The 12,123-nt window shown below is 38.4% G+C and overlaps 1 protein-coding gene across 6 annotated transcripts in view; it reads right to left on the bottom strand.

The window, feature by feature from the left end:
• VPS13B (vacuolar protein sorting 13 homolog B) overlaps positions 1-12,123 on the bottom strand; it is a 486,767-nt gene that overhangs the window by 40,352 nt on the left and 434,292 nt on the right. For all 6 annotated transcript variants that reach the window (XM_052788600.1, XM_052788599.1, XM_052788598.1 and 3 more), the window contains exon 43: positions 7,124-7,285. In XM_052788600.1, coding sequence (XP_052644560.1) covers positions 7,124-7,285 — 162 coding nt within the window. The remainder of the gene's footprint in view (positions 1-7,123; positions 7,286-12,123) is intronic.

The raw sequence follows: 12,123 nt of genomic DNA, 5'->3' as shown, positions 1-12,123 counted from the left end.
TAGAAAATTAAGTAATCAGGTGTTAACATTATTTTAGCAGAAGACATCATAATAGATGGTGGTAGATACTCAACAAGGCAGACCTCTAATGTTATAAAACTGACTTAATACTACAGATTCACAGTAATTGCCATGTACTCCCTTTCATTTATCAAGCTTTAAGTAAATTCTAAGTATTTATTAGACACTCTGCTTAAAAAAAGTTCAACAAGTATAGCTAAGTATCGTACCTATATCAGGAGAAAAGAGAAGTCATTGCAAAAAGGTACAAAAAAATATTCAATGGACTTCAAAAGCATTCTAACAAATATTATCCAGTGATGAGTGGCAATTTATAGCTAAGAGAGAATTTAAAATAAACTATCTATTGTATATGTGAAGATAGGCACTCATTTGTGAAACCATTTGATTTCTGCATTTTCTGTTAGGGAAACATATCAACAGATAACACAGAGTTTTTTGTTTTGACTAGACTTTTCTGGGGTTTGGATTTGTAATTCTGAGCCATTATAGACTTTTGTTTTGAGAGGGAAAAAACCGGCCTTCAGGGAGGCAGACTAAGATGAAGCTGCACCTATTGGAGCAAATGGCTAGAAAATCTGTATTCTTTATCACGTCTCTTCACAGAATGTTTCTATGCACTCCTCAAAATTTACTTAGGTTTTCAGCTAGATGTGTCAGTGAAGGATACGATCTGAGTAAATAAAGCTAAGTGTCATATGACAAGGCATGAAGACTAAAATGGGGGATTAGAAATGAGACTAAGAATGGAGCCTGTCCAGAAAAGGCAGCATTTTCCAGCTGTAGAAGTAATTTAAAGCTCGTGCCCTCAAAATGCTTAGTGATACAAATTTGATTTCTACTTTGCTTGTAGATGCACCGAAGTTAATTTAGTTTCACTGTAGTTAGATTATATCTGTCTTCTGGGTGAAACTAGAAAATGCTTTTTGGGAAGAATAAGGGTTATTGCTCTCAACTCTGAGAGACTGGGAGGAATCAAGTGAGGACCTGGTTGATGGTATGGAAGCAGTTGGTTATTTTAAAAGATACAAGATAGTAAAATAAAAGCTGTGATGATGCAGCAGCACAGAAGAAATGGGGACCTGGAGATGGGAGCTGAATTCTAAGACTTGAAGCTAAAGCAAATTTTAATTGAAAAATTGAAGGAGAAGGATGATCAGTGTTTTTTGGTTGTGTTTTCAGGATACAAGGTAGTCCTTGACCAGGATTAGGACTTAGAACAATAAAACCAATTAATACTTGGGAAAACGGTGAATGAAATGTTCATTCTGCACATTGTCAGCTGCAGCTGTGACCAAAGCAGTTTGAATTTCAGTTTGGCTTCATTTTCTCATGGGACCTGGGAGATATGACCAGTTCTATGCCACCGGCCCTTGTAAGACAGAAGGCCAGTACGGAGCTTGGGAGAAAGCAACTTCCATCACCCCCATGCTGGCTAGTAGAAAAAAGGTCACACTCAGCAGATAAACTCTGACCCTTGTGGGTCCTGGAGGTGTTGCAAGACTCAACACAACCTGCAAAGCAGGCCTGAACCTTGCAGGGACAAACTAGCTCTACACACTGTGGAAAAGAGTCGTCTTTTGGTTAAGGAACAGTAACCAAATTATGAGGGTTCGTGTGGTTCATGGATAATATCAATCCTTATCTACCCCAGATATTATCTAGAAAGTCAACTACATATAATATAACCATTGATTTCAAATGCAGGATGCCAGAGGAAAGCAGTATATTTCTCACTACTCGAACAGTGTAAAATAACATAGAATTTTTTTTTCCCTGATGTTGTTCTGTAAATGACCTGGGAAGGATTATGTAAAGTACAAAAGGTTGTGCAGCGAATCTGTAACATCTCTAAACAATAAAACAGGAAAATATCCCAATAATAACTGATATATAAGTCACAGTTTCTAAGTTTGAACTCACAGAGTACTGTATATCATCTTACACTTTATATAACCCAATACCTGAAAGAATGGCAACTTGGAAATAGATAACAATGAGTTATGATCCTGCTGGAAATGCAACATAAATTGAAATTTGGCTTCAGTCTTTTTTTTGTAGGAGAACAAGGAGGAGGTTCTTAAAGCTATTTCCAAATCTACAACTGCCTTTAAAAATTATGTTTATAAAATTCCAGCATAAGTTGTGCTTTGCAGGCACACTATTCAAAATAAGAGAAGAAAAACTTTAAATGGGTTCCACTGAAGGTATTACTAATATACAAACCACTACTAATATCTATTCAAGAATTTATAAGTGTACATTCAGGAGAACAGAAAAGCAAATGATAGATATTGTTTCCCTTGAATTCTATATAAGTAGCACTAAAGTGGCACAGAGCTGTTTCAGGCATGTTTACCTACTTTGATAAGAAATGAATCTGTTTTGTTTATAACCAGTAACTTGGCCACATTCTCATTGATGTCATTGCCCAAATCAACATAGGAACTGATTTTTACCCACTACACCTGCTGCTTCAAGTTAAGGATGGTGAAAAGTAAAAACGGGCTGTTATCATAACCCTGGGAGAAGACTCTGGAGAAAGGTTTGGGAGCTGCTACTTTAAATGCAGACTTCCCCCATGCAACATTATGTTTTGCACAGAAAGCAAAATAATGAATTTAGATCCATTATTCTTTGCTTCTTCAGAGGACTCTGCTGAAGTTTGACTGTGGGGAAAATAACTAGTAATAACTAGCATGTTATAGAAGATTTTTGCTGTTTATTCACAAGCAAACATTCTCTGCAGAATACATTCAGGGGACTCGCACATGAATAGCTGGTTTTTACATTTGCTGTGATCCCTAGTGGGACCCTCTGACTGCCTACTGTCTTGCAAGACAGAATTCCTTAACTCTGAGTAAATTGCTAGGAAGATCTGATCTCTTCTAACTTCAGAGTTTCACCCTATGTATCATATGCGCCAGTTCTTCAAAAAAACACAGCTGTCTTGGAGACAAACATGACTTTTGACATAACTGGGGCCCATCCCACAAAGCAACTTGAAGATCAAGATAAGGAGTGCAGGCAGGATCCAATAATAACGTAGGAGCCAGTGTTGTCTGTAGAGCACAGGAGTGATGTAGCTTCTCTTCCCCTTTAATGATATCTAACTTTCATTAAAAATCTGCAGAGGGAACTCACGAGGTCTGGCAACTTTTGCTAGAATTGCTTAAAGCCTCAAATATCATCAGTTTTGGACTTATCCCAACTCTGAAAGGGACTATATAGTTGGGGGTGTCTTATCCCTAAGGAAGGTCAAAACCTCATGAAATCTGAGGAAAACATGGGGGATGGAGCGGAGTAGAAGAGCTAGCATCAGACCTCAGACTTATTACTGAAATATTAGCCAAACTAGCGAGACTTGCAGGAATCAGAGTGAAAGTTAAAAGGGAAAGGTTAGGTTCCCTGAAATGTAGAAGATCCGGGCTGGGAAAAAATGAAGGAAGGAAGGAGCTTTAAGTTAAGCCAAACAGTTGGAGGGACACCATCAATAGCTGATAAATCCAAATCCTTAGTGCGCTATAGCATGTTTTTGTAACATACAACTTTTGTAACATGAAAAAGTTGAATAATTTTTAATTATAGCCTATAATAGCTTCATTAATATTAAAATTAATTCCAAATATAAATAAAACATTATATAACTATCTGCTACTATGAAAATAACTTATTTCAGGTATATATATTTAATTGTGTTAAGTAATTCAAACGGGCAATTACTGCATCTCTCACTATGCTTAATTAGCAAAAGAAAAATGGAGAATTTTATTGATGTGAATGTAAAAGAAATACAATCCTTTTAAAACTATTTATTTTCATTTAACTGAACTGCCTTGCCGTACTTAAAAAACATTTTGCAGAGGTTAAATAAGTATTTCATGGCAACCACTGCTTCTTAGTGCCTGTGTAACAAGAAACATGAGCCAGCCAAAGTTGTGCAAGTTGGTTTTCTTTCCCAGTAAGAGAATGTGGTATCTAAGACCTTGTCCTAACTAATTTTATCCCCAAGAGTAAGTCAAGTAAGTCAAGTATGAACTAATGCCTGCAGAGAAGTCCCTGACTCCAGAAGTATGGATTATTTCACATTTATCTTACAATCTGCTCTCAGAGTTCTTAAAATTCACTAACTTGGCAAGTCGGGAATTATCATGAGAAATGAAATAATTTCATAACTATGAAGTCATCTAGCATTCCATGAATATGACACTTGGAGGGTTTGTCCATGCTTGGGCATTATTCTGACCTTTGGATAATAAGCTGTTAGATAGTTTTGCACGGAAACAATTAGAAAAGTGCCATAGCATAATAGGGACAACCTGATGTCTTAATTTGAGTTGTTGTTTTCATTTCAAGGATTTGTATTAATCACTGAAAAAATTTACATGACAACATTTGTAATAACATTTAAACAAACTTATTTCGTATGATCTAAAATGACAAAAGATTGTGCTGTTTACACGAACTGCTGTTCTGAAGCATGCTAAACTTAGTGATTTATATTTAGCATTAACCAAATGAACAAAGCTTATAGATGGATGCCAAGATTCTCTGACCTTTGTAAAGAAAATTTGCTTCTATCTCAACAGTGTGTGGAAAGCCTGTGCTCCCATATATTTTCAGTGAAATTGCCTCAGTGCTATTTTTTAGTTTCTAAATTTCCCAGCAAGAGGTGGCTGTTGAAAAATGTTAAAAGAGCAGAAATATTCTTGAAATTATTCCAAGGGCTGGGCCAAGGGAAGTATAGCCCCCCTACTAGAAGAGCCTGCTGGCCGGCAATGTGGTTGAGTCAGGAGGTGTGAGCTGTTAGCTTCGCCATCTCCTGGGACATGGGAATCCAACATGACACTTCTGACTGTATCAGCCCAATTCTTCAGTGAATCTGAATCCGATCAGAGCAAAACGGAATGGGGAAACCCTTGACATCACCAACTCTCAGCTGAAGAATGAATATCTGAAAAATTAATCTGAAGCTCCTACTGTCACCTCACCTACTCCCTAATGTATGATTTGGTTTTCTGTTGGACTATTCCACCTTTCATCCTGCACTTTATTTTGCATTTAATAAGAAACTTACATAGCAGCCATGAAAATGGAATGTTTTGCACTGCTCAGATCTGTGGCTGAAAGGACAAGCTAAAGATCAATATTTTAATACTGAAGTTCTCCAAGTGTTGGATGGCTAATACCATATGTGGTGCTGGTGGTCTTCAGCAGCTCGGCTGCAACTGACAGAAACTATCCGTAACAAGCTGCGATTTTAACTCTTCTACCTTCCACTTTGCTTGAGATAATCCTCATTTTCAAAACTTTTTCCAGTTTGCACCACTATCGGAAGTACACCATTATTAGAAACACACCATAATCAGAACTACATCATTATTACAACTATCTAGAATGATGGTCAAAAAGAGGACTCTCCCAACTGAATAATTTTATATACATAACCAGAAAACGTATAAGAAGAATTAAGAGGAAAGCCTTACTTAGTTTTGGTTTTATTTATAATTGCTTTAAACGTTTCCTTCTTTTTCCATGTGTTTATGAAAAGGTTTAAATGATTTTTTGGGTGGTTGCTACAAAAGCAAGTGATAATCGGTTATGAAATATAGGTCACATTTAGCTAGCTTTCTATAAGCCTGGTTGTTCTTTCTCCCGCACACAACCAGAGGGAGTTATGTCAAGCGTAACCCAAGGGTGAGTACTGTCAGCTGATGAGTGGGGATCCTGTCATGCAATCTGACACTTGCCCAATTGCACAGAGTACAGTCACCCATTTTCATTGCTCACCTGTGGGCTGGGGCATCACAGGCGTTTTGTGTGTATGAGAAAACATGACAAGGGACGTACAGTACTCCAGTGTCTCTAAGTCTCCAAAGGTCCCCCTCTGTGCACTATTACAGCAGCACACACCGTTTATAACAACTCCTCTATCACTGGGGTGAGACTGTCCTTTATTAGCCTGCCTTCCTCTTAACTTACACCTTGACTTCTGCAAATGTTTACTCTGGCTGAATTTGCTCTGCACAGATTACCACATTCATGTAAAATTCAGTAGTTTTGCATATCTACCAATTGACATATGAACGAAAAACACAGTAAATTTGCCATCTCTGCTTCCCAGTGAAACCTGAAACTTGTCAGCAGTGAAAGCAGGCACAGCTCCTGTTTAGAATTACCATCCAAATTTCACCTTCTTTCTTACACGCTAAGGCTGGTATTTTCCAGGGCTCTAGAGGAGTTAGGAACCCGCACCCACTACACTTCTCCTAGGATCTGTAAAAATTTTGGTAACTCTTCAGCGCAGGACTGCTGCTCAGCAAGTGAGGTGGCACAGGTGTCTAGTCTCCCACTCAGCAGGAGCTGGGTATATATTAAAAAGAGAGAAGAAATGGCTTTGCTGCCTCATAAACTCTTTTTTTTAGATTTAAATTCTTGCCCTGTCTTGAATCAAGACGAAAAGTCCATTTTTCACCACCACTCAAGAAAACAAACAACATGGTTTCATTGAAATATTTCCTGTTGGTAATTTTTAAATATTTTATATCAGTTTCAGTGTTTATCCTTAAAAAACCACCCAAGAAACAGAAACTGCATTATTTAAACTATATAAGTGGGATGTTTCTAACAATTTCAAATCTTTTCTAATGCATGCACATGCTGAGTTGAGAGATTTGTCCAGTTTGACCCTGTTCTGCAAACAATTTCAGTGAACAGATGCTTCTGGTAAAAACAATTCATTAAAAAAATTCCCCAATCCTCTAATGTACATCACAGAAAACAGACACTGATCACTGAGTTATAAAAACCTGGCAAGCGATCTTCTTTTGCTTTTTTTCAGAAGCTTCAGTTTCCACAACCGCTCAGTTTTACAAAAAGCGGTCGTGTACATCCAGTTCTACCCTCGAGTAACTTCTAAACACTTCTGGCTTTCCTCACTCTTTGTTTACCTTTCCTCTCTGATGCAGCCCCAGCGTGTGACTCCTGAAGGAACTGGAGCATTAGAGATAGTTGAGACCACAGAGAAAACCGAAGAATCAATGCATAAAGCCACCAGTCAGCTTTAGCAATTGCTACATTCGAAGGGCTGTTTCTGACATACCTGCGGGGACTTGTGAGAGCGCCAGCTGTACTGGTGACTGTGGAGACTAGCCAGCAATATATTTTCATCAGTATCCACCTGGCCAAACCGCAGTGTCTCTTGTGTGTCATTACAGATCACAAAATGGCTGAAGACCAACTCCTCTGCCTCAGGGCATTGATTCTGAAAGGAAAGGGATATGAAAGCCAGTAAGCATCAGATTAACTGCAAGGCATTTGGCAGCTGTCTGCCCAGTGGTGACCGTTACAACACAGAAATGCTTCAAGATCTCTTGCCATTAGCTTTGGTCTCATAGTACTCTACTCACTGCAAAAAGTAGTGTTTGGGTTGACAAAATACATCCTAAGACTTAACATATTTTACTTTATGTTCCTGTAATGCAAATATTAAAGATTTAAAACTACAATAAAAACTAGATTTCCTAGCTTATGTAAAAGACTTCAACAAAATTAAATTCAGTGGGAAATGACAGGTCACATAGGGCAGATGGGGCACTACAGGCTGAACAGAGGCATGAAGAGGTTTCTCCATGCTTGACAACTGATCTCTCAGGCCAACAGGCTGCACTTCCTCTTCCCCAGCTGCTGCTTCTACTTTGAAATGTTGCTGTGGGTCAGCAGCAGAAGATTCTCTCTCTCCTGATACCACAACACTTTAAAAAATAACTAGACAAAAAGCAAGAGACATGGGGAGAGTATTTTCACAGCTCCACAAGGCTAGTTTGAAAATGCATCATGCATTTGACAGTCTAATAGGAAAAATCAAGAACTATCATGGGTTTTAAAAGTATTTTAGATTCTACAATACTTTTTCTCCTGCCTGTAGCATCCTTCCACCCCTCTCTTTCTGCTTTTCATCTGGCTGCTTGTCACTCTGTTGACACAGTGAGACTATATGATAGTCATAAAAATTACCAGAGCTACAGGTCTTCCACCCCTGAAGGCACAAACTATAATCCCCTATGCAGGAGAGGTCAGAGTGTGACTGACAATTTGATTTGGAGATCATCTCTCATTTATTTCTGTCCTAGTCACTACTGGGCTGGCACCTTCCACTTACAAGCAACTATCTAGCAGCCATAACAATTACTCCAAGAAAGCACCATTTGGATAATCTTCATGCAATTTAATGGGTATAACACACTGAATTCATCTTCTCGTGCTTTTTGTTACCTCTTTTTGACCCATCTTTCCTAGCACGCACTTTTGACAATGCTTTATTGTTGGTTGGTTCCCTTCTCTCCACAATATAGCCCAGCTGCTCTTTTCTCATCCTTTCTTCCCATGACATTTTTTCTAACTTATGGGACCTCCATGATCTTTGAGAGCTCATTCTGTTTCCCCCCCTTGCTCTCTCAGTGGACCTTTTAAAGGGACATAATGAAGCTAGCACATCCTCTGTCTATGATCATATGGGTCTCTAGTTCTTTGATAACAATGTGCCTGGAAGCCTGCAGAAATTCAGAGATCAAACAAGAGAGAGAGAGAAATATTTCCCCATAGATCCCTATGGACCCGTAGTTATCCATGAAAAACAGTTTGGTACACTGCTTGTAGCACATTGCTGGGTGATACACGTGGAACAGATTTTCTGAAAAGTGAAGTGTACAAGGTATGTCCAATTTAGCATCCTTGAATGCATGTTCACTACCGTTATTAACTTCAGAAGAACCTAAGGTGCATGCCTACAGGCAGGTTGTGATTCCCTTTGTGACTGAACGTCAGAATGGCTGGCTGAGAGCGTTTGTGCAAAAAATTATTCGCCCTAGGAGTATTTAAGCATGAGATTATTTAGATTAAAGCTTCTCTCCAAATCTCATTAATTCTTCTACATAAGAACAGGTATCTTCTGTGAAACAAGAGTAATGCAAAATACCTCTTTTTCAAAGCAGTAAAACTCATTCAGAGGAATACGTCTGTATCACATTCAGTAGCAGATCTGGGTATGCTAAGGGCTGACATTTACAGTGCCACTTCAGAGTGCAGAGTTTATTTTGGCATTTTCTAGTGGTGGATCTATGACTTTTTACTGTCAAGCTGCCATACCCACATACCCGTAAGTCTACCACAAATATATATACATTTTCCTGTTACAGCTTTGCAAAATGTTCTTTTTAAAAGGGAGGATTTACTATCCACAGAGCTCAGCATGTTGTTATAGTCAAACCTAGATATTATCCCAGGGGAATTTAAGAAATTTTTTTTTTACTCCAATACATTTTCTTGCTGATTACACAGAGACTGGAAGAGCAACACCAGGAGATGATGAACTTCCTTCTTTTTACCTAACTAACTTAGTTTCAAGTAAGTTAACACAAACTGTACGTTCTTGCATTTTCTGGAGGGAAAAGAGAATCTAGCAAGTTTTTGGCATGCATAGAACTCCTACATTGTACTGGGGGAATGTTATCCCATCAGGGATTATTAACAGACATTTTGGTGCTGATGAATGACTGCCATTAATCATTAGTCTTAAATGCTAGATTTGCTACTAGAATCCACTGCTTTTAACAGCAACGCTTCTCAAAGTTAAGCAAAAGAGGCATTTTAAGCTCAATTTTATAACAGTTCCAAAGTTGCTCCATGCTGCCAGGCTTAAGAGAGAACTACTGATGCCTCAACTCTTGATAATAACAGCTGACTAAAGGATCATCAAGGAAGCCTGGGGATGCTTTAACTCAGTATGGCAACTACGCTATTTGTGTGGCAATGATGCTGAAGGGCTCAATGACGACTCCAGGAGCTGCAAACACCTAAGTGTGGATTAGGAAAAAAATTCCCTCTCTGAATTAAAACAGCAAATCAAAAGAATCAGCAAAAGATCAACAGCCTGAACCAGATACAGATTAGGGTCAGTTCCTGGGGGACAATTTCCTGCCCCTCTTTAGGTCATTTTTTAGCTGTTCTTTTCTCCGAGAGGCCTGGAAAGTGTCTCTCCTTTATTGGGCTTTCAAATACTTTGTGAATTCTATTCAGAGAGGGGAAAACCACCCCACATAATACTAGTCACCAGGCTTTCCCTGTCTCACGACTTTCGGCTCACATCTCAGCTCACAGCTATTTCAAAGCATTTCTGGATCTCGGGAAAAAACCTATAAAAGCCTAGGCGTCTTTATATGCACAAAGTTATTTTCTGTGTACTTCACAAGCTACCGAAGACCTGTGCAAGCCTTCTCCTCCCTGCCCCCCCCGGTAAAGTTTTTTGGACAGAAAGTCTTTAGCAATTTCTTATCTCCCTCAAAGTTCCTCTAAGAGAAACGAACATTTTCCTTCTGATTGTTTAAACATCATTGTCATGGCAGTATCCTGACATTATCAGCTAGGAAGTTAAACTGAAGCTACATGCAAATTTTCCATACCCTTTTCCTTGTTCTTTGTGCTTATGGTAGAAAGATGAGGAAACTACTGTGATCACAAGTGTCATTTTGACTGATCCCAGGTCATTAAGAAAACTTATGCAACTGCCAACAGAAATGTTAAGCACCACGCGGACCTTGAGGAAAAGAAGTTCTAATGTTTTAAAACAGGTTTAAAACAAGAGCTTTTATAACTTCTGAGGAGTTTAGGAAAACATTTGCAGTGTGAGACCACAAAGGAATAGTTTTTTCCCCAGGAATACTCACTTAGTACCATACCTGGGGAGCTGTTTCTCAACTGTTCCTGTGTCTCTAGATATCACAAAGCACTAATGCTATAAAACAATTTGTGAAGGCTTAAATGCCCAAATAAAGGGGAAAAAACCAAGCACCCCCCATGTATATTCACAGGAGACAGGCATTTTCTATCTCACTTGATACTCGGTATGCTATTATTAAATAATAAAACTAAATTAATAACAATCTTGAAGTTCCCTGCCCAGTTATTTGATTATTAAAAGCATTACTTTAGCTTTGCATTTAGATGTGCATCAGCCTGTTACTGCTTGTATTTAAACAGGGATTTCAGATTAGACAGTGAAATATGTCAAAAGGGGAAACTGTTTTTAAAAAGTGCTAATCCTCTCAGATTTTCAGCATGTGACTTAGAAGTATAAAGCAAGTTGTATGCTTGGTGTTTTTTAGGCTTAATCTACTTTCAAAATGTTCATCATTACTTAAACAAAAAAAAACCCCAAATCAGTCCATATCTAGGAAACAAAGACACTGACAGAGGCTTCTGTTAATCCTGAACTCTTGACCTAAAGGTGCAGGGCCAAATTGTTTCATGCTTCATCTGCCTGTCCACTGACTACAACATCATTTGTTTCAGATATTAATCCAGTAAAAAGTATGTGGAGAATTCAAATAACCTTTCCTGCTTATTAAATTCATGCTTCTAGTTGGCAGCATTTACATTCTCTTTTGCGTGAACAGCAAACATCAAACAATGCTTATCATTGGGAAATTCAGTCCCTCCCTGTGCAGTGTGTGCCACCCCCCCCAGTCTGGAGGTAAAGCCACATACAAAACATCTTGGTAACAATTAATTTAATAAGCTGTTTTGAACCCACTTGTGTGTTAACTGTTCCCTAATTTCAAAGTGATGCAAGTTTTTTTCATCTTGAATACTCAGGGCTAGATATCCACCACATCAGAACATGGTGGCAAGTACCCTTGACATGAGAGGAAACGAGAAAATTACAGCAACAATTACAGAAGTATATCCTCCTGTGGCTCATGTTAACATTGCCAAATCCATGTATAAATCAGTACCAACTATTCATAGAATGTACCTGTCAGCAATATACTATGCGACATATGGCTCTACTTAATCAAATATACAATTCCATTTTTTCAACTCAGAATATTCCTTCAAGGCACAGAGTAGTCAGTCAGTCATTCACACTGTGATGTGGTTTAAAACATTTAAATATTTATGCACCATATTTTATTTATATGTATAGCTATGTCTGAGAGCGCTTTTTTTTTTTTCCATCCTAAGAGGAAACTGACCTTTCTGAAGGCCATTTTGCAGTAGTTGCCACACATGTCTTAGATGAGGGACTAGTACTAAGTCAGAAAT

The sequence above is a fragment of the Harpia harpyja genome, chromosome 5 (assembly GCF_026419915.1).
Source record: "Harpia harpyja isolate bHarHar1 chromosome 5, bHarHar1 primary haplotype, whole genome shotgun sequence".
Classification (NCBI taxonomy): Eukaryota; Metazoa; Chordata; class Aves; order Accipitriformes; family Accipitridae; genus Harpia; species Harpia harpyja.
Note: the sequence above shows the minus strand (reverse complement) of the source record. Positions and strands in the feature narration are given on the sequence as shown.